The sequence below is a fragment of the Drosophila subpulchrella genome, chromosome 2L, assembly GCF_014743375.2.
Source record: "Drosophila subpulchrella strain 33 F10 #4 breed RU33 chromosome 2L, RU_Dsub_v1.1 Primary Assembly, whole genome shotgun sequence".
Taxonomy (NCBI): Eukaryota; Metazoa; Arthropoda; class Insecta; order Diptera; family Drosophilidae; genus Drosophila; species Drosophila subpulchrella.
The window spans coordinates 19657864-19677675 of NC_050610.1; the positions used below are offsets into that span (position 1 = coordinate 19657864).

The 19812-nt window shown below is 44.8% G+C and overlaps 6 protein-coding genes across 8 annotated transcripts; 3 read left to right on the forward strand and 3 right to left on the reverse strand.

The window, feature by feature from the left end:
- The first annotated feature begins 1003 nt into the window (after positions 1–1003).
- On the forward strand, positions 1004–4098 carry LOC119546573 (UDP-glycosyltransferase UGT5). Of its 2 annotated transcripts, none has more exons than XM_037852969.1 (5): positions 1004–1027; positions 2048–2331; positions 2504–2874; positions 2949–3587; positions 3656–4098. In XM_037852969.1, the coding sequence occupies exons 2-5, from the start codon at positions 2056–2058 to the stop codon at positions 3927–3929; spliced, it is 1560 nt and encodes a 519-aa protein (XP_037708897.1). In that variant the 5' UTR covers positions 1004–1027; positions 2048–2055; the 3' UTR covers positions 3930–4098. The 2 variants fall into 2 exon arrangements, with proteins under 2 accessions (XP_037708897.1, XP_037708898.1); XM_037852970.1 differs by having other exon boundaries at positions 1018–1038.
- A 696-nt stretch (positions 4099–4794) lies between these two features.
- LOC119546574 (UDP-glycosyltransferase UGT5) lies at positions 4795–7153 on the forward strand. Its single transcript, XM_037852971.1, has 4 exons — positions 4795–4922; positions 5047–5305; positions 5477–5853; positions 5992–7153. The coding sequence occupies exons 2-4, from the start codon at positions 5051–5053 to the stop codon at positions 6917–6919; spliced, it is 1560 nt and encodes a 519-aa protein (XP_037708899.1). The 5' UTR covers positions 4795–4922; positions 5047–5050; the 3' UTR covers positions 6920–7153.
- Positions 6928–8733, reverse strand: LOC119546576 (non-specific lipid-transfer protein). Its single transcript, XM_037852972.1, has 4 exons — positions 8618–8733; positions 8216–8539; positions 7966–8156; positions 6928–7825 (listed from the first exon to the last, which is right to left on the reverse strand). Exons 1-4 carry the CDS (start codon positions 8660–8662, stop codon positions 7162–7164), a joined length of 1224 nt encoding a protein of 407 aa, XP_037708900.1. The 5' UTR covers positions 8663–8733; the 3' UTR covers positions 6928–7161.
- Positions 8734–9379: 646 nt separating this feature from the next.
- On the forward strand, positions 9380–11804 carry LOC119546139 (non-specific lipid-transfer protein). Its single transcript, XM_037852245.1, has 5 exons — positions 9380–9527; positions 9870–10193; positions 10253–10443; positions 10513–11396; positions 11460–11804. The coding sequence occupies exons 1-5, from the start codon at positions 9483–9485 to the stop codon at positions 11648–11650; spliced, it is 1635 nt and encodes a 544-aa protein (XP_037708173.1). The 5' UTR covers positions 9380–9482; the 3' UTR covers positions 11651–11804.
- A 69-nt stretch (positions 11805–11873) lies between these two features.
- LOC119546138 lies at positions 11874–18033 on the reverse strand. Of its 2 annotated transcripts, XM_037852244.1 has the most exons (8): positions 17288–18033; positions 16923–17200; positions 15427–16467; positions 15214–15354; positions 15015–15154; positions 14809–14948; positions 14444–14734; positions 11874–14376 (listed from the first exon to the last, which is right to left on the reverse strand). In XM_037852244.1, exons 1-8 carry the CDS (start codon positions 17769–17771, stop codon positions 12725–12727), a joined length of 4167 nt encoding a protein of 1388 aa, XP_037708172.1. In that variant the 5' UTR covers positions 17772–18033; the 3' UTR covers positions 11874–12724. The 2 variants fall into 2 exon arrangements, with proteins under 2 accessions (XP_037708172.1, XP_037708170.1); XM_037852242.1 differs by having other exon boundaries at positions 16923–18033.
- Positions 18034–18305: 272 nt separating this feature from the next.
- On the reverse strand, positions 18306–19798 carry LOC119548073. Its single transcript, XM_037855161.1, has 3 exons — positions 19660–19798; positions 19282–19602; positions 18306–19220 (listed from the first exon to the last, which is right to left on the reverse strand). Exons 1-3 carry the CDS (start codon positions 19723–19725, stop codon positions 18369–18371), a joined length of 1239 nt encoding a protein of 412 aa, XP_037711089.1. The 5' UTR covers positions 19726–19798; the 3' UTR covers positions 18306–18368.
- Positions 19799–19812: the final 14 nt, after the last annotated feature.

Below are 19812 nucleotides of genomic sequence, written 5' to 3' on the forward strand. Positions count from 1 at the left end.
AATTCAGTAGGGCAACAAATGTCAGTGTGTGACCCAATTATATTGATAACCCAATTTTGTGGAGCGTGAATGGAAAATTTGAAAAGTTCCAAATAATATTACACATGTCGATCTCAATTACTTGTACTTTCCGTATACGCTACAAAACGACGAAAACAAGTCCATATCAATTAAAAGTAAACAAACGGTGATGCCTTGAAGATAAAAATGTGAGCGTAGGCTGATTACACATTCGCCAGACTTGTATGCATTTGTGTTGCTTAATTGACTTTCTACAGCCGGTAGTTGGGACTCGTGTGCAAGGGCAAGTATTCTACACTCTCATATGGTCAATCCCAAACAAACTCTCTGTATCTGTATATAGCACCCTTGGGCTTTCCTTGTGAGAGCAAGTTGTGTCGAAAGGCCGAAAAAAGCTCCGGCAAAAGATCGGTGTTGCTAACCATAGGGTAAAAATATTTGAAATGTAGCTAGAAATAAAAAATATTCGAAAAATTTAATGGATAGAGAGGTACCCATTCAACAAAAACTACATATATGTATTTATTTTCACAACTAAGTATTAATTTGCTTCATTTTTTTAACAAGAAAATGTTTCATGTACTTTTTTTTAAGATTTTCTTATCAGATTTATGAAAATATTATATATATTATTATATTGTATTATTATTTTTATATATATTTATATTTTTTGTCGTTCTGCATTTGCATATTTAAGTTTACACTATTCACTTTCAGCTCCATTTCATAAATTCTTACACTTTAAAGTTAAGGTTACTAACCGTTTTTCAAGCTATAAAAATGATCTCAAAAAATATGTTTTTAAAATTTGAAATATTTTCTATTTGGCTACAAAATAGCCATGCTATCAACACCGCCGAAGACCGAGATTGATTTCCGATCGCTGAGTGAGCAATTTTGGCCTGTGTGGATTTGGTTGCTGCTCTTTGTCGAGCGATGACCGAAAAGCTTTCCATTCGCCTGAATTTCTCTGAATTTAGTCAGTCGCTCGTCGACAGCTGAACAAGTAAGTAGGAGGTGAACAAAAACAGGATTTAAGTTCGAAACTGACGGATCGGCATTTTAAATATATTGTGTGTGTATCCAGTTCAGCGTTTCAATTGAACTCCGGTGAAAAGACCCCTCACAAGGCGATAATTCAGAATTTATTAGCGAGTGCTGTGTGGATTGTGATGCAATTGCCGTGGCTTTTGTTGTGCTTGTGTTTTCTTTCTGTGCTTTCGCCTGCATTCTTTACATAATTTCCCTGCATTTCTCGCATTCGCGACATGCGCATTGCCGCCCACCGCCCCACTCAAGGTCGAACGAAAATACTGCAAAAACCAAGAAACCCAACAGGCAACAAGTGTTTCTGCACCCGGTGCTTGTGAAAAGTCAAGGAATTCTGAGTTAAGAAAATGTTGTAATAGATTGGTTTCAGTGAATAGTCATTTTTATCTGAGCAATACTACTCCCGACTACTAATTGCTTATCCCAGATTTTAGTAAAACCATTACGAACTTAAAAAGTAGCCGAAGTTTTAAGTTATAACTGTGACTTAGTGACTAAATAAATTTTTAAAATTATTTAATGACACACACCTTAAATTGATAAGGTATAGCGACCACAAGCTGACTCCTTGGAAAGTTGTAACTCAACATTCATTCATACGTACATATGTACTTATTTGATTTTTGACTAGATTTATTTTTAAAACACAAGTCAACCTTGATGAAAAGTGGTCTACGGCTTAATAACATTTATTTAATTTATATATTAAAATATCAATAATAATAATCAAAATACTATTAAAAATCGCCTACTTTTAAAAATGCTGAGGAAGAATGATTGAATATAAAAAATCTCATATTTTTAAAGTGCTGTAAAATTAATAAAAATTTTGTTTCTTATAGTACAACATTTAACGCATTGATATATTATTACAAACGCTCAATAACCTTGAAAGCTAGACAACAATTAGTGTTTAAAAGTTGTATTTTATTTTCGCTCTGGTTTCTTAATTATTGAATTGTCTTTTTCTTTTCAGAGTGTAAAATGTGGTCGCCGCTGGTCATTGTAGTCTTTCTGGCCCTGGCCGTCAGCCAACCGGATGAGTTGGTCGAGGCCGCTGGTCCGCTGAAGGTGCTGGGTCTGTTCCCCCATCCCGGAGTCAGCCACTTCCACTTCTTCCACCCCATCATGCGGGGTCTGGCCGAGGCGGGACATGACGTGAGCGTGGTTTCCCACTTCCCGGACAAGCATCCGGTAGTCCGTTACAAGGATTTCCCCTTGACTGGGCTGGACAAGCTCACGAACAGCGTGGATCTCAAGGTGAGTGAAAAGGGGATTCACATGGCCATATGGGAAAACGACCTATTGTTCAGATAGAAATTAATAGCCTATTGACGAAATAGCACAAAAATAGTCGTAAATCACTTGCTGAAATTCCAGTAGTTAAAACAATAACTTACTAAAAACGTTTTTTTTAAACTCCCCGTTTTAGTTCTTTGAGAAGCGCACATTCTACAATCATTTTTTGGATTTCTTCCTGCTGAACGAGTGGGGAAAACAGGCCTGTAACCAGACACTCCGCTCGGAGGCACTGCAGCAGATCCTCAGGCGCCCGGGCCGCTTTGATGTGATCATAATGGAGCAGTTCAACTCGGACTGCATGATGGGCGTAGCCCATCAGCTCCAGGCCCCCGTGATCGCAGTGAGCAGCTGTGTGATGATGCCTTGGCACTACGAAAGAATGGGAGCTCCTTTAATACCATCCTACATTCCGGCTGTCTTCATGGCCCAATCGCAGGACATGGACTTTGGCGGACGACTGGCCAATTGGTTTAGCACACACGCCTTGAACTGGTTGTACAAGTAAGTGATACTAAGCTATAATCCAGATCCAGGTGTTCTATATATGAAGTAAATTTTTTTAATATTTCATATAGACTCTTATCAGTACCCGCTGCCGATGCCATGGTGCAGTACAAATTCGGACACGATGTGCCTTCGGTGGGTGAGCTGGCGAAGAACACATCCCTGTTTTTTGTGAACCAACACTATTCGCTGTCGGGACCCAAGCCCATGCCACCCAATGTCATCGAGCTGGGTGGCATACACATCCAGAAATCAAAGCCCCTGCCCGCCGATCTGCAGCGTATTCTGGATAATGCCGAGGACGGAGTGATCCTGATCAGCTGGGGATCCATGATCCGGGCCAATTCCCTGTCTGCGACCAAACGGGATGGTATTATACGGGCTGTGGCTCGTTTGAAGCAGAAGGTTATCTGGAAATGGGAAAACGATACGCTGCCCAACCAGCCACCGAATATGCACATTATGAAGTGGCTGCCGCAACGCGATATCCTCTGTCATCCGAACGTAAAGGTGTTCATGACGCATGGTGGACTTATGGGCACTACGGAGGCAGCCTATTGTGGAGTTCCAGTTGTGGCCACGCCCATGTACGGGGATCAGTTCGTGAATACGGCCGCCTTAGTGCAGCGCGGCATGGGAACCATCCTGAACTTCGAGGATATCGGGGAGAATACGGTGATGCGGGCTTTGAAAAAGGCCTTGGACAAGAAGTAAGTAGCCGAAAGCTTGCTTATCTATGGGTAAATGTTCTATTACATTTGTTAATATTTTATTTCAGATACTACGACGCCGCCAAGGTCGTCTCCCACTCGTTCAACCACCGCCCCCAGCAGGCTCTGCAAACTGCCGTCTGGTGGGTGGAGCATGTGGCCCATACGGGTGGAGCTCCTCTGCTGAGACCCAGTGCTGTGCAGATGTCCCGATTCGTGTACTACTCCCTGGACTGCTATGCTCTGGTGGCCTTGATCCTGGGCAGCGTCATCGGCAGTTGGGTGTGGCTTCTTCGACGCTGCTGCGGTTCTAGTTCCTCCGACAAGACCAAGAGGGATTAGCCGGGCTCATCCTGGCACCGCTTCGTTTGTGGTGAATGTGATATTTTGTATGTTCTGTGTAAGAGACTTTTAAGTGTAAAGACGCCCCCTCTCAAGGACTTTATGTAGATGTAATCTTAGTGACGCCAAATTAAATATAATGTTTAATACAGTTGGTATTCAACCGATTAGAAACAATAGATTTTGATTTTGGGAATAAGTATCTCGATTGTAACTTATAGGACAAAAGACAACTGCACAACTAATTATTTTGCATACTTTAAGGGGTATACAATATTATTTTTCGAATGCTCTGCACAGTTTTAAAGTTGTGGAGATTAAATATTTGCTGATTTCCTGATAAAGAAAGTAGAAATCATTTGATAAAGAAGAATGTTTTTTAACAGAGTAAAATACTTATAACTAAGATCATAATACCATCATCACTGATTTATAAAGGTAAATTAATTTGGTAAAAATAACAATAACGCACAAAAAAAATTAACATGTAACATGTTTCCCTGATATTTCGATTAGTAGCCAGAGAAAAGCAAAAGCAAAAAGGATTTGTAGCTTCTTTCCGGTTCTTGGAAACAGACTTGCGATCATTTTAATCACAATAATAAGACTTACCAACGAAAGTTTCTTAGAGACTTTAGTAATATTTCACTCTTGTGAAGACAAAATTTTTGGATAGTACTCAAAACAGAAAAGAGAGATGGTTAAATTTAAGAGTAAATTTAGGTTTTTCATAATGTTCTGCTCTTAAGTTTCCTCTAGATGATTAGCGTCTGAGCCCGATGCGTTATAGTTTCGTTTATGTATGTATGATCCAATAAAAGTTTATGAATGTTTTCGCCGCCTAATCGAGCTCTTTCCGTACTCGCCCGTGTCAGTAGATGATCATCTTTTGACCGTTCCGGATCTCTCTCCCTGTGTAAAACTAACGCCGGCGATTATTTTTTGTGTTGCTTATGAAAAAATAAAATAAGAAGAGATAGAAATTTGCATTAGGTAAATTTAGAAGCGCATTCCTCACCCTCAACCATGCGAATGGAAAAATTCATAACATAAAATCGATTTTGTAAAAGGATTGTCACACTGACTCTACTCTTGATTCTTTATCCATGTATTGCAGCAATATGTGTGTTTGGAAGGGTTTCTGCCTGCTGGCGGTACTTTCTCTGGTAGCTACCAGCGATTCCCTGCGAATCTTGGGTCTTTTTCCCCATCCAGCCATGAGCCACTTCAAGTTCTTTCACCCAATAATGCGAGGATTAGCCGACGCCGGTCACAGTGTGGATGTCATCAGTCCATTCGAAGACAAGGATCCGTCAAAAGGATATACGGATTATCTGCTGCCGCCTTCCAGTTTGACGGACACTATTCATCTAGAGGTAAGTTGTCAAGAAGATGAGGCAAACCAATCACGCCAACCTCCAACAAAGGAAATCCAAATTATTTTATTATTATTATTATTACCAGCCTTCCAGAAAAAACAAATGTATAACGCATCATCAACTATTATAATATTTAAAGAAAATATAATTATTTAATTATTCCCCCAGGACTTTGAGCGCCCCTACAACTACCTGTTCCACTATATTGAGTTCTTTATCCTGTATAACATGGGTAAAGAGGCCTGCAACACTACGCTACATAGCCGAGCCCTTTCTGAAATCCTGAAGCATCCTCCCGGTTACTATGATGTCATACTACTGGAGCAGTTCAATAATGATTGTGTGATGAGTGTGGCCCATGTTCTTCAAGCCCCGGTGATTGGCATGAGCAGTTGTGCCCTGATGCCCTGGCACTACGAGCGATTGGGGGCTCCTCTGATCCCGTCCTATATATCCGCATTGTTCCAGGGGCAATCCCAGGAGATGTCCTTTGTGGGACGATTGGGTAACTGGATTACAGTTCACTCCCTTAATTTGCTGTACAAGTAAGTAACCTTTTTGGGTTTTTAGTCATTAACTAGATTAGATAAGTTAGTTATCATAAATCAAAACAACAAGTTTAATATTTCCACCACACAAGCTCTCTGTTGTTGATAAGATATTATTGGGCTGATCCTGCCTAGAATCTTCACAGTTCCCGCTGCCAACGCCTTGATCCGCCAGAGATTCGGTCCGGGATTGCCGTCTACGGAGGATATGGTCAGGAATACTTCTTTGATGCTGGTCAACCAGCACTTCTCGTTGAGTGGACCAAAACCTCTGCCCCCGAACATCATAGAAGTCGGCGGTGTGCACATAAAGCCACCGAAACCTTTGCCCTCAGATCTGCAGAAAATACTGGATAATGCCTCCAAAGGAGTCATCCTCATCAGCTGGGGCTCTCAACTAAAGGCGAGTTCCCTTCCCGCTGCCCGTCGAGATGGTATAGTTCGCGCCCTTGGGAGATTGGAGCAGGAAGTGATCTGGAAGTATGAAAACGATACACTGCCAAATAAGCCAGCAAATCTGCACATCAGGAAGTGGCTGCCCCAGCGTGATATCCTTGCACATCCCAATCTGAGGGTGTTTATGTCCCACGGTGGACTGATGGGCACCACGGAGGCGGTTGCCAGTGCAGTGCCCATTGTGGGTGTGCCCATCTATGGCGATCAGTCGCTCAACATAGCCTCATTGGTTCAGCGGGGAATGGCCCTGCAGCTGGAGCTTAAAAAACTGGATGAAAATACCGTCTATGAAGCGTTAACCAAGGCGCTGGATCCATCTTTTAAGGCAAGAGCCAAGGAGGTGGCCTCAGCCTACAACAATCGCTTACAGGATCCCTTGGAGACGGCCATCTGGTGGGTGGAACATGTGGCGGATACGAAGGGCGCTCCTTTGGCCCAATCAAGTGCAGTGTATCTATCCCGCTTCGTTTACTACTCCCTGGATGTCTACTTTGTGGTTGTCCTAATCCTGCTGCTGCCTGTGATGACCTTAATCGGATTATGCCGACTGTGTAAAAGGGGAAAGCAGCCTAAAGGTGACCCCAAGCTGAAACGCAAACGAAACTAGTCCATAGATTACGTTTAGATCAAATAGTTTGTTCTCGTTTTTTACAACCATTTTCGATTTCAAGTCAGAGCGATTTACTTAAAGTATGTTGGCATCTCACGAAAATATTTTTACTTATTAGTTTAACATAAATTGTGTTACATTATTTTGTTGATAAGCCCTGGAAGACTAATCCTAACACGTCTGTGCATTGGAAATTTCAAGAAAACCGCAGTAAATACATTTAAAACAGTTCATATCCTTTACAACTTTGCCTTCGAGGCACCCGGGAAACCCAGACGATACAGAGCCACCACCACGGCTCCTCCCAAACCAAGATTGTGCTGCAGAGCCAACTGGGCATTGGGCACTTGGCGTTTCTCGGCCAATCCACGGAGCTGCCAGCAGAGCTCAGCACATTGAGCCAGACCAGTGGCTCCCAGAGGATGACCCTTGGAGATCAGACCACCACTGGGGTTGACCACGAACTTTCCACCGTAGGTGTTGTCTCCGGCGTCGATGAACTCGCCGGCCTTGCCCTCTCCGCACAGACCAAGTGCCTCATAGGTGACCAATTCGTTGGCCGAGAAGCAATCGTGCAGCTCCACCACCTGGACATCCTGGGGCTTGTAGCCGCTCTTGGCGAACAGGCGCTGAGTGGCCAGACGGGTCATGTCTGTTCCAGCAATCTTCATCAGGCTCTTGTCGGCAAAGGTAGACGCCGGATCACTGGCCATCTCCATGCCCACAATCTCAACTGCCTGCTTCTCCAATCCATGACGGCGGACGAAGGCCTCCGAGGCGAGAATAGCTGCTCCTGATCCATCGGAAGTGGGACAGCACTGCAACTTGGTCAGCACGCCCTCCACAACCTGGGGCGACTTCATAATTTGCTCCAGGGTGTATTCATCGCGGAACTGGGAGTAGCTGAAAGTAACAAAGGGGCAGAGATAAAACGACATGTGTGTGGATCAGCTGCATACAGCCCTCGGAGTGGATGATGGTCTACTTATTTCTCGAGCGATAAGATAAGCGCACGAGTGAGGTGAACTTTCGACTGAACTTACGGATTATTAACCGAATGCTTGTGGTTCTTCCAGGCGATTTTGCCAAAGTGCTCGGGCTTGGTGCCGTACTTCTTCATGTGCTCCTTGCCAGCGTTTCCGAAGATCTGGGCAGCCATGGGGCCAGGTCCGATCTCGGTCAGCTCTCCCATCTCGGTAATGTGACGCTCCATGGGATTGGCGCGATCAAAGTACTATTCGGGGAGAGCGTAATGGGTCAGTAATGGATTTGGTAGAGGGTTAAGTGATCCACCTTTGAGGACAGGGATCCACGTTCCATCTTCTCGAATCCCAGGGCCAGGACGCAGTCGGCGTTTCCACCCTCGACAATCTGCTTGGCCAGATACAGGGCACTCGATCCCGTGGAGCAATTGTTGTTCACATTGTAGACCGGAATGCCGGTCATGCCCACCTCGTAGATAGCCCGCTGTCCGCAGGTGGAGTCTCCGTACACGTAGCCAGCCACCGCCTGCTGCACTTCCTCGAACTTGATGCCCGCATCCTGGAGAGCCTTCGTAACAGCCTCCTTGGCGAAGTCCGGGTAGCAAACATCAGCTCGACGACCGGGCTTTTCGAACTAACGGAAATTATAACAGAAAGATAGGATAGATATTAAAATAAAGGCGGCACAAAGGTTAATCTCTTGCAGCCGAACCTTGGTCATGCCCACTCCGATAACGTAAACTCTGGTCTTGGTCATTTTTTGGCTGTTTGTGCTCTGCGGGATCACGGATCGGACTCTCAATATCGACTGAGGTGGATCAACAGGTTGCTTTCTTATATACGTAAGATATGATAAGAACAGAGGTGCTGATTACGCTGCTTTTCGGTTAAATTTTTCGTATTAATTTTGTGTTAATGATAATCAAAATTCAAATAAAATTTTTTTCTTCAATTATCTATATATTTCTGTAAGTTAATCCTAAAAGATCAAATTTAAAAAAACATTCCCTAATTAACATAATTTACGGTACCAAGAAATAGAGCTAAAAAAACTACACCACTGTTGTGAGGGCTGCATTCGGTACGGTATGGTAATGGTATAGTTTAAGTACCATAAACTCAAAAACTATAATTACAAATTATAATTTAAAATTTGCAACACATCGGTGATGAATCGGAAATATTTATTGAAAACGTCGAAAACTTTTTAATACTAATTTTCGGTACTAGTTATAAAGCTAATATAGCATTGATTGAGGGTTTAACGGTTCGAGGTTAGGCTTTATTTTTCTAAAATTACAAAACATTTATCATCATATTAATAGATAAATAAGATAAGTTTGCTAAATGAAAAAGTAAATTAAGAACTTAATTTCATGAATTTTCCAGGGCTGCATTTGGTTTAAATGACGCGCTCTCCTTAAACATATGATTGGTGTTACCGTATTCCATGGTAATTGTTATTGGAAGGCAACCCTGTCTAATTGCACACAGCTTCTGGTCCGCGACTTAATTTAATAGCTCTTGAGCACTAGTTGCGGTATTACCTGTTTTGTTTTAGATCCTGCTACAAAGAAATGTCGAAGATCCGTGTTTATGTCGTCGGGGTGGGCATGACCAAGGTAAGTATCCCGAAACCCCCGATAGTTGTAGGCAACCTCAAGTGAAAATGTAAATAAAAACAAAACAAAGAATAAAAGAGGAGCTTTGACAATTTGCAAGTAACTTGAATATTGAGCAATATTAAGCGATTACCGGACTTTGAACCGGGCTGCACTTCGTTCGATAATCTGCTCTCGAATGTTTGTGGCTCCATTCCATTATCATTATTATAAATATTATTACGACTAGCTGTATCGATCCACTGCCCCCTAAAGTGTCGCGATTGGAATTATTAATCTGCATTCTGGGAGGCCCATGCTAATCTCTGATAATCCAAAACTCTATTTTCGTGTTCCCTGCAGTTTGAGAAGCCCGGTCGTCGAGCTGATGTTTGCTACCCGGACTTTGCCAAGGAGGCTATTACGAAGGCTCTTCAGGATGCCGGCATCAAGTACGAGGAAGTGCAGCAGGCGGTGGCTGGCTACGTGTATGGGGACTCCACCTGCGGACAGCGGGCGATCTACGAGGTGGGAATGACCGGCATTCCCGTCTACAATGTGAACAACAACTGCTCCACAGGATCGAGTGCTCTGTATCTGGCCAAGCAGATCGTCGAGGGCGGCAACGCCGACTGCGTCCTGGCCCTGGGATTCGAGAAGATGGAACGTGGATCACTGTCCTCAAAGGTAAATAACTAAAGGCGGTACCAAATCCATTACTGACTTATTACTTCTTTCCCGCTCAGTACTTTGATCGCGCCAATCCCATGGAGCGTCACATCACTGAAATGGGTGAGCTGACCGAGATCGGAGCTGGTCCTATGGCTGCCCAGATCTTTGGAAACGCTGGCAAGGAGCACATGAAGAAGTACGGCACCAAGCCCGAGCACTTTGGCAAAATCGCCTGGAAGAACCACAAACACTCGGTCAACAATCCGTAAGGCTTATTAACTAAATCGTTTCAGTAGTTCCGTATCTAATTATTAGCCTTATTGCCTCCGGTTAGCTACTCGCAGTTCCGCGATGAGTACACCCTGGAGCAGATTATGAAGTCGCCCCAGGTTGTGGAGGGCGTGCTGACCAAGTTGCAGTGCTGCCCCACTTCCGATGGATCAGGAGCAGCTATCCTCGCCTCGGAGGCCTTCGTCCGCCGTCATGGTTTGGAGAAGCAGGCAGTTGAGATTGTGGGCATGGAGATGGCCAGTGATCCGGCGTCTACCTTTGCCGACAAGAGCCTGATGAAGATTGCTGGAACAGACATGACCCGTCTGGCCACTCAGCGCCTGTTCGCCAAGAGCGGCTACAAGCCCCAGGACGTCCAGGTGGTGGAACTGCACGATTGCTTCTCGGCCAACGAATTGGTCACCTATGAGGCACTTGGTCTGTGCGGAGAGGGCAAGGCCGGCGAGTTCATCGACGCCGGAGACAACACCTACGGTGGAAAGTTCGTGGTCAACCCCAGTGGTGGTCTGATCTCCAAGGGTCATCCTCTGGGAGCCACTGGTCTGGCTCAATGTGCTGAGCTCTGCTGGCAGCTCCGTGGGTTGGCCGAGAAACGCCAAGTGCCCAATGCCCAGTTGGCTCTGCAGCACAATCTTGGTTTGGGAGGAGCCGTGGTGGTGGCGCTGTATAGGCTGGGTTTCCCCGCTGCCAACAAAGTGATTCGGAATCTGACAGCTGCCGCCAAGACGGCAACTAGCGAAGAAGGATTCAAGGTATCTCCCTTACTCAAACTTCTTGAGCAGGCCATGCAGGAGGACAAGGACAATCTTATCGAGAAAGTGCGCGCCATTTACGGCTTTAAGGTGAACAACGGACCCAATGGCCAGACCGGATACTGGGTAATCGATGCCAAGCAAGGCAAGGGAAGAATTATCTTTAACGGAACACGTAAGCCTACTTTAAGTGTATAAAAAGTATATTCAAATTAATTATTTTAATTTACTATTTCAGAAAAGTGTGATGTAACTTTCATCATCAGCGACGAGGATGTCTTTGATTTGCTGACAGGAAAGTTGCCACCGCAAAAGGCCTTCTTTCAGGGCAAGATCAAGATCCAGGGCAACATGGGCTTTGCCATGAAGCTGATGGATCTGCAGCGATCCGCTCAAGGAAGAATCCAGGAGCTGCGCTCCAAGCTCTAGACATCTCAATAGATCTTTATTCGGCATTCCTTGTGCATTGCAATATCTTGGTGGCTTTGGATCTGTTAAACCTAGTTATGTGGATTTATCCACCAAATACTTTTTGTACGATTTTTGTATTATTTCTTTAGATATTAAAATGTTATGTCCGTAATCCACAATGTACTGCTTTACTGTGGGTTTTCTGTATCGGGATTTTAGTGACAAAACAATTTTGTTTTTTTACGATCCGAATCTTTATTGTTTCTTCAACGTGTAAGCTGGCTTAATTCTACAGTTATATATGGTGTATATATATATTGTAATTATCAATGTGTGTATTGTTCTACGCACTTTCAAAACACTTTTCAAAAAAGTTGTTGAGAAGGAAATTAAACTGGGACCTTGGCCAAGCCTTGTGGCTTTTAATTTATACTTTTAACGAGTACGAATGTCTCTGGCCAATTAGGTGCGTGCCATTAAAAAATACACACTATAACAGTTAAATGTACCTGCCTGCATTAAAAAACGTTCAATTGTTGTATCTAAAAAGTGCCTGCGGTGTGGTTGGTGGTGTAAATAAATTAAAAAACTACATATCTATCAAGTGTCTCGCATTTTGAGCTTAAAAATCTACGTTCTTTATCAAATATAGGGGTGTTTGTATGTGAGGTGTAGGACTACATATAAGCTTTTGGCTATTTACAATGGAAGATCTCTCGGCACTGGATGAGATTTCGCTCACTTAATACAAAACTGTGCTGGCTTATATTGGAGAAGGAATACAAATTTTCCCAAAAAAAAAGAAGATGTATAACTAAACTTATACAGAATATAAAGCCTGTTATTGCGAAACATTTCGCACTACTTAATACAATTATAAAATTTTAACCCATGACAATGTTATAGTAAGTGAGCGATACTTAACGTACCTATATCTTTTTCAGCGTTGAGATCTTCCTGAAAAGGATTTAGCACCTCGAAATCCGTTAAACGGAAATCCGAGCGGCTTTTAAATTTACAAAATATATAGTTTCACATAAAGTCCAAATAGGAGCCTCTACTTTCGCTCTCCTGCCATTCCTTCTTCCAATTTCAGAAGCTACTGTTGGAGTTGGTGTATGAGGAGAGCGAACTATTCGTTGTTGCCGAGGATGTCGATGATGAGGAGTTACTATTGGAGCCACTCCCCGCTGGCTTGTCCATGCTGGCCATGATGGAACCCAAAAGGTCCACAGGTCTCTTAGCCGCGCCTTTCGCTACGGAAACGCGGTTCCCTCCGGCGGTGCCTGCGATGATGATCTTATGTGAGGGTAAACTAATGGTTTTGTAGGTGGGTTTCAGCGGGGAAACTGTGGCTGCTATGGGGATGGTGGTGCCGCTTCCTTTGCTGTTCGGCGGAGGTGGTGGAGGAGGTGGTGCTGTTGCCCGCGATGGAGGCAAAGGCGGCAAGGGTGGCAAAACCACCGACATTCTGGTAAGAGGAGTCAATGAAGCTGGGAGAACCACTTTGACAATTTGAGTGGGTGGCGGTGGAGGTGGAGCAGCTACAACCGGTAGCGGTGGATGCAGTGCAGAAAGTGTTATGGGTGTGGGAGCTGGGGTTGGTGGTGGAGGAACATTTATTAGTGATGAAGAACTAGTAGTTAGTAATGTAGGAGCCACAGCTGGGGCTGGTTCCTTGGGAATTGGTATATCCATTTCCACAATTTCCTCCGCACACACTTCGGTGACCTCCTCCTCGTGATCGACGATTAGTTGGGGTGTGCTCTCCACAATGAGCTCATTTGCCACATCCTCAACAGGATCCGGAGGGGGCGGCGGAGGTGGTGGTGGCGCTGCTGTAGACAGAGCTAGACTGGAGGTACTGATATCACTTTTGCTATCGGACACGATCTTCACTTGGATCTTTATCTCAGGCTCCTTTTGGTTTAGGCGATGAATGAAGGGCGTTTGAGGCACAAGTGGCGGTGGCAGTCCGGACAGGATGGGTGGTGCAGCAGCTACAGGAAGAGTTGGAACAGGTAAAGGTGGTGCAGATGCAGGTATAGGATTAGTTATAGGTTTGAGTGGAGAAGCAGCCGTGGGAACAACTGTGGGAGCAGGAGAACTGGGAGTTGTGTCGTTGTTCAAACGGGGAATTTTGGCAGGCGAGGGCTCACTTATGGAGCCACTCTTGGCTGGCGTTGTATGCTTTTTGGGAGTTTCGCTCCTCCTTTCCTTTTCTTTTTCCTTTTCCTTATCCTTCTCTTTATCCCTATCCTTCTCCCTTGTCTTTTCCTTCTCCTTATCCTTCTTGGGCTTCTCCTTCTCTTGAGTTCCCACAACAGCCGCTTTGGTCAGTTTATATTTGTGTTCCAGGACCATTTTCCTCATATCTATCTTGGAGTCGTCTTTGCTGGTCTTCTTTTTGGGAGTACTAGCTCCACTGGTGCTGCTTTGACTGCTACTGTTGCTGTTGCTTTCCTGATTCTGGCTTGGAGAGGAGCTTCCTGCGGATGGCTGCTCGTCCATACTACTCTCACTGGAACGACGCTCCTTGCCATCGATATCAATAAGTTTCTTTTTCGTCCTGCCATCGTGTGCTCGCTTTGAGGGCGTCTTTTTGCCACATTCGTCGTGGCTGATCGGGTTTGGCAGGATCGTTTGCTTCTCCTTGTAGTGCGGTGTTTCGGCTAGCACAGGGTTGTTTTTCTCGTTAATCACCTCCTGACCGGGATAATACTGTCGAAGGCGCAGGTGCCAAGCTGTAGATGGCAGAGTATTACTCAAAGATTCTAGTAAAGAAAAGAGTCATAGGTTGTATTTACTTACCTACGCTCGTCACCGCCGTCACAGTGCGAAACTGGTGGATTATGTTGCGGGGGAGGAAGTATATGTCGTTGTCACACAACTGGATGCGGGCATAGCGGACGCCCTCTCGGCGCAGCTGGTTCAGCTTGGCGTCCTCGATCCACTGCACGCACTGAGAGATCGGGGGCTCGTGCAGGTCCAGCTGCAGCATTTCCACCATTGTATTGAAGTCCTGGGCGGCAAAAGCGACCACGTCTTTGGTGATGCGGTTCTGCGAGTAAGTCTGTCCACAGTGCACAGCCTTCAGTATGCCTGGAAAACAAAAAAAAGTACGAGAACGACAATTAGTCGGTTTCAGGGAAGCACATTAATCAGGAGCAGCTCACCAACTGCAGCGGTGGTGATGCGTTCGTGGCCATGGCCTACGTGATCCGCATGAGCTTTGGTCCGATCCTCGATCATCGTCTCACGGGCCTCCGATAAACGGGGCAGATATTGAAGGTTTCGCAGCTCATTAATACGAGTTCTAAGTGAATTTAAGAGAGTTTAACAGATTAACTTATTAGGTTATATTCTTTCGATGCCAATTTACCTCTGCCTCTTGAGCGGGGTCTTGCTATTTAGCTCTGCAGTGGGAACCAACTGCTCTCCAGCACGTATCCAGAGGATGGGACCATCGTTCGACTGACGGGGGTCCGTTTGAAGTATGGAATTACAAGCCCAAGGCATGGTCTGGAAAATAAAAACTGAAGTTAGACCATAATCGTTGACTAATTATTGATTAACACTACCTTTCTTAAAAATGGATTCATTTCGATGCGACCCAGGAGATCCGGAAAATAGCCGCCGACCTCTTCATGCACTTTGCCGACCAGACTGATCTGATGCAAGGGTCCATATCGAAAGGTTCCTTGGCAATAATTGCGAACCACCTTGGAGTAAGACAAGAATTATAAATTAATATGCAAGGAGTATTTTTAAATAAATGTAAAATGGATTCTTACCTGCTCATTGTACTGCGACATCGTACAGGTCTCGATGTCCGAGTTGCGTCCGAGAACTCCCGCCTTCACCGTTAACGTTGAGTAGTTCTCGGCCATGTGCTCGAGAAGATCGGGAAGATAACGCGCCGCATCGTGGACAATGCCCATCACATGGTGGGCATAACCCTGTTCATCCTCTGCGAAGCAGACCTCAAAAAACTCATCCACAAGCTCCTCCATTTCGTCCGGCGGCAATGCATCGATTTCATGCTGATACAGGTGAACAATGGAGGCCCCGCCATTCGGATACTGCTCCACCTGGAAGTAGCAGCCGTACTTAAGGTTTTCCAAGCCAGCTGGTGGTTTTCGGTTGGGCCTTGGTGGCAGGCTTTGAACAGTTTGCCAGGGTCCAGCGGCTGGGGCATGCTGCAGGCACTGAACGCCTACACTGGTTCGCCGGATCTTGGAGCGCTTGTAGCACTTGGAGCAGTCCCGAGAAGAGGATGAAGAGGAGGAGGTGTGACGGGAAGATGACGACGAGGAACTCTTGTGATGGTTGCTGGAGGATGAAGAGGAAGATGACGACGTATAGGTCTTTCGGCTGCTGCTGCTCTGGCTGGAGGAATGATTGCTGGCTGAAGAGTTTGATCCGGAACTGGTTTTCGGCGCCGGCGATGGCATCAGTTTGGAACTGGAGCTCTTGTCCCCAAACTGAAGCTGCCTAGTGACCTCCTCTCGGGTCTTTGCTGCCGCCTCTCCATTCACCAATGGCTTGGGTGGCTCCACCGGTGATTCCTTTTTGATTTCCGCTTCAGTTTTGATGAGGTTAGTAAGTACTGGTAATGGTTCTGCTTCCGTTTCTAGTTTAGTTTCTACTGGTTCTGTTTTGATTCTCTCCTCCACTTTGATTTGCTGCTCTAGGGCAGCAGCCACTGCTTGTGGCAGAACAGAATCCGCCACTGGATCCTTCGTTTTGAATGAGCTGTTCTGGCTGCTTCTGCTGCTTTCAGAACTCCGGCGACGATGCGAGTGCGAAGATGAGCTGGACGACGAGGAGGGAATCTGAAAGTAAGGAGGAAAATTGTTTATAGTGCTTTATTATTTTTTGATGGACACCTGTGCAAACATTTAATAGCTGCAACAGTTTGCTATGTAAACGACTACGGTTACTTTTTTTTTCTTATTAAAAACTATGACTCGCTGGACTGAAGATCTCGTCTTTCGTTATCATGTTATTGTTTAAAAAACACCCATGGTTAAGTTTTCCATAGATTTCCAAGAAAGAAAAATATAGCATTGACAATTTGAGTGTTGAAATTACACATTACAATATTTCATTAGCAAATAGCATTCAGAGGTCACGACATTCGATATCAAGTAAATTATAACTCAAACTACCGATGTATCTAGTAGATTGCGAGGGTTTTGTAACTGATAGATGACGTATTCCGTGTTTATATCTATTCTGACTGTTTCCGTTTGCTTTCTGGTCTTCCAGAAACTTTCCCACAGCTCACCTTCTCCCGATCCCGATCTCTCTCCCTCTCTCTGTCCCGATCGCTGCGGTGATACTTCTTCTCTTTGCTGCGCGAAGAATTGGACTTGTGGTCGCTCTCCTTGGAGGTCTTTGAGCTGCTCTCGCGATTCCTTTCGCGCTCTCGTTCCCTCTCCCTCTCCCTCTCACGCTCTCTCTCCTTATCCCGATCCTTGCTGCTGCTGTTGTTGTTGCTGCTGCGCCGATTCTTATCGTCATCCCGCTCCTTATCTCTCTTCTTCCTCTTGTGATTGCGCTCTTCTGCGGGTGGTTGGATGGTTGTGGGTGTGGTGTAAATCACATTAGTTGGCATTGGATTTGTTTTCTGTGAATTTCGCTTTACTTTACCTGTCTTCTCGTCTGTGCTTGTTGTTGTTGTTATTGTTGTCTCCGTTGTTGCTTTTGCTTCTTCTTCCTCTTCTGCTGGCTTTGTTATTGCTTTTGTTGTGTTATTTGCATTCCCATCGCCTGACTGCAATGGTTGTTGCTCTGGTATGGGTAAATTGTTGCTGTTTGCAGTTGCCGTTGTTGTTGCTGCTGCTGCTGTTGCTGCTGCTTCTACTAAAGTATTAGTTTTTGTTGCTGCCTCCTCTGCGCTTGTAGTTGTTGGACTGGCATTTCCGCGGGCATTTGCGTTGTTGTTTTCCACAGCCGCCTCGTTGTTTACCCCCTTTCCGGGCGTTTCCCGCTCACGGGGTACCTCTCCCGTCGCTTCCAGTGTCTTCTCCACCGGTTTTTGGGCATTTTCCACCTGCTCCTGGAACTCCTTGGCCAAATCCTTGCCGCCGTTGGCCAATTCTACATTATTTTCGCCACCTCGAGTGTTCTCCATGTGTTTGTGTGTGTGTGGCGACACACACGCGTGTCCCTGTGGGTGTGTGTGTGTGAGCGCTGCCCTGCGCCTGTATTGAATATCGATCAGTCGGCCGTCGTCTACGTGACGCCTCTCAGCTAGCCGTGCCTTTTATCTTACGCTCCGTTTGCTATTCACCCGCACCCTCCACCGTGGGGTTTTCATTCGGCTGGCAGAATTTCCGCAGCGGCGTTTTCACCAATTCGCGAATAGTTTTTTTTTGTTCTAGAAGCAGTGTGACCGCGTCTGGCTCTGGAAAAAATACTACGTATACCATTTTTATTTATACCAATATACCGAAATAAAACAGAAATACCGAAAATATTGCAAGCGGTCACTCTTAAATGTCAGGTTGGTGTCTCCGCTGTCAGGAGCTTGTCTCCACTAGGGCGTGCAATATTTATGCGATTGGCGCGTCATTTGAAATGTGCATATTCATTTACATTTTGGCAGCCACTTAAAAAGTTCTCACTTTGTTTTAGTTACTATTTTTTTTTTGTAAATAAAATTTCATTTTGCCTAAAACATAATTTTTATTATACAAAATATAACAAGTAAATCAAAAAAATATAATCTTTATGTTTCCTTATGCATTTTTTCCTCCTCATCAGTTTCTTGGTTATAAACGTCTTTGACCAGTTTCGGGATCGTTCCCAGATACTCAATGAGTTGAAATTCCTCCTGCAGAGTGTTCAGATACATGCGTTGAATTTTCATTATCATGGGCTCTATAACTTTGGTGTTGACTAATTTATCTGGGCTGCCAGTCAAGTCTTCGTCTTGGAGGTCATCCGAAAGTGCATTATCTGAATGGGGTTCCATGGCCATTGCAACGACATCCTCAACCACTGAATCGGATTTGGGAGATTGGATCTTTTTCGGGTGTGGACTGGATTTGTCATCGGACAATGCCTCCCCCTGTTTATTCCTCACTTCGAGCTTAAATTCCTCGATAGCCTCTTGCAGTTCTATTTGCGATCTTACTGCTGCTCTGAGATCGTCACCGCTCTTAGCACTAATCACGGTTACTTTGGAGGGTTTGGATTTGGAGCCCTTGGAGCTGGAACCCTCGCTAGAAGGGGCAAACTGCCGCCGAAATTGATCACCAATAGCTTGGCAATGAGCTTTGGCCGCTTCAAAGCGGTTATGTGACTCTCTCTTCTGATGTGGGCTTTTACATTGGGGCGAGTGTTTCATAGCACCTCTATCCCCGCCACCATCATCACTTTTGCTAGATGGAGGGGCACCATAAGTCAAGTTCTTGTAGAGAAGACAATCTCCCCCGCCATTTTCATTGACTGGCTCCTGGTTTCGAGTACTGCGACCGAAAGGGAAATGGCTATTATATGGTTTGGGTGAGTATACGGGACTGTGTTCGTTCACTCTTTTCGGACTCCATTGCTGACGAGCATTCGATTGGTTGGATAGCTATATGAAATTCCCAGGATTATTTGTTCTATATTTGAGATTGGCTAAAAATTACGTTTACCTGGTGTTGCTGGGACTGGAGACGATTGTCATCATATTTATAATGATGATTACTATGATTACTATGATAATACTTCCTATAAAATGGATCATGCGCTTGATGAACGCGCTGTTGATGCTGTTCATATGAGCACGTCGGATTTTCACACGGTCTTTTGTTGTAATCGCCGTAGTTATCCTGCCTAGCTAGGTACTTTTCCGATGTATAAGTTTGCTTGCAAATCTGAGGAATATTCTCCGGAGAATTAATTCTTTCCCTACGCGCTTGACATTCGACATCCTTATAGGCACACTGTCCATGCTCTTTGTTCTCATTGAGGGGCTGTTCAAAATGTATTAGGGCTATCTATATATATATATTTATTGCTTGGAGACTCACAGATGTATTCTTCGTCCCGTAGAAATGATCCTCAAGGTGCTTACGATATTTATTGTTTTGATACATCGTTTAAGCAGAGTCACTGGAATAGAGTTTACTAAAGCAGTGTTTTTAATTGGCACTTATATCCAAGAGTACTAGAATGCTAAAAAC

Excerpts from the sequence above, each read along its gene's own strand:
- LOC119546573 (XM_037852969.1), top strand. The coding sequence starts at position 2,056 with ATGTGGTCGCCGCTGGTCATTGTAGTCTTTCTGGCCCTGGCCGTCAGC. Across the intron at positions 2,332-2,503 it reads CGAACAGCGTGGATCTCAAG|TTCTTTGAGAAGCGCACATT; the intron begins GTGAGTGAAAAG and ends TCCCCGTTTTAG. Across the intron at positions 2,875-2,948 it reads GCCTTGAACTGGTTGTACAA|ACTCTTATCAGTACCCGCTG; the intron begins GTAAGTGATACT and ends TATTTCATATAG.
- LOC119546574 (XM_037852971.1), top strand. The coding sequence starts at position 5,051 with ATGTGTGTTTGGAAGGGTTTCTGCCTGCTGGCGGTACTTTCTCTGGTA. Across the intron at positions 5,306-5,476 it reads CGGACACTATTCATCTAGAG|GACTTTGAGCGCCCCTACAA; the intron begins GTAAGTTGTCAA and ends TTATTCCCCCAG. Across the intron at positions 5,854-5,991 it reads TCCCTTAATTTGCTGTACAA|AATCTTCACAGTTCCCGCTG; the intron begins GTAAGTAACCTT and ends GATCCTGCCTAG.
- LOC119546576 (XM_037852972.1), bottom strand. The coding sequence starts at position 8,662 with ATGACCAAGACCAGAGTTTACGTTATCGGAGTGGGCATGACCAAG. Across the intron at positions 8,540-8,617 it reads TCGGAGTGGGCATGACCAAG|TTCGAAAAGCCCGGTCGTCG; the intron begins GTTCGGCTGCAA and ends AATTTCCGTTAG. Across the intron at positions 8,157-8,215 it reads GTGGATCCCTGTCCTCAAAG|TACTTTGATCGCGCCAATCC; the intron begins GTGGATCACTTA and ends CTCCCCGAATAG.
- LOC119546139 (XM_037852245.1), top strand. The coding sequence starts at position 9,483 with ATGTCGAAGATCCGTGTTTATGTCGTCGGGGTGGGCATGACCAAG. Across the intron at positions 10,194-10,252 it reads GTGGATCACTGTCCTCAAAG|TACTTTGATCGCGCCAATCC; the intron begins GTAAATAACTAA and ends TTTCCCGCTCAG. Across the intron at positions 11,397-11,459 it reads AATTATCTTTAACGGAACAC|AAAAGTGTGATGTAACTTTC; the intron begins GTAAGCCTACTT and ends TTACTATTTCAG.
- LOC119546138 (XM_037852242.1), bottom strand. The coding sequence starts at position 17,771 with ATGGAGAACACTCGAGGTGGCGAAAATAATGTAGAATTGGCCAACGGC. Across the intron at positions 15,355-15,426 it reads TGTCGCAGTACAATGAGCAG|GTGGTTCGCAATTATTGCCA; the intron begins GTAAGAATCCAT and ends TCTTACTCCAAG. Across the intron at positions 14,735-14,808 it reads CATCACCACCGCTGCAGTTG|GCATACTGAAGGCTGTGCAC; the intron begins GTGAGCTGCTCC and ends TTTGTTTTCCAG.
- LOC119548073 (XM_037855161.1), bottom strand. The coding sequence starts at position 19,725 with ATGTATCAAAACAATAAATATCGTAAGCACCTTGAGGATCATTTCTAC. Across the intron at positions 19,603-19,659 it reads ACGGGACGAAGAATACATCT|CCCCTCAATGAGAACAAAGA; the intron begins GTGAGTCTCCAA and ends CATTTTGAACAG. Across the intron at positions 19,221-19,281 it reads TCCAGTCCCAGCAACACCAG|CTATCCAACCAATCGAATGC; the intron begins GTAAACGTAATT and ends AATTTCATATAG.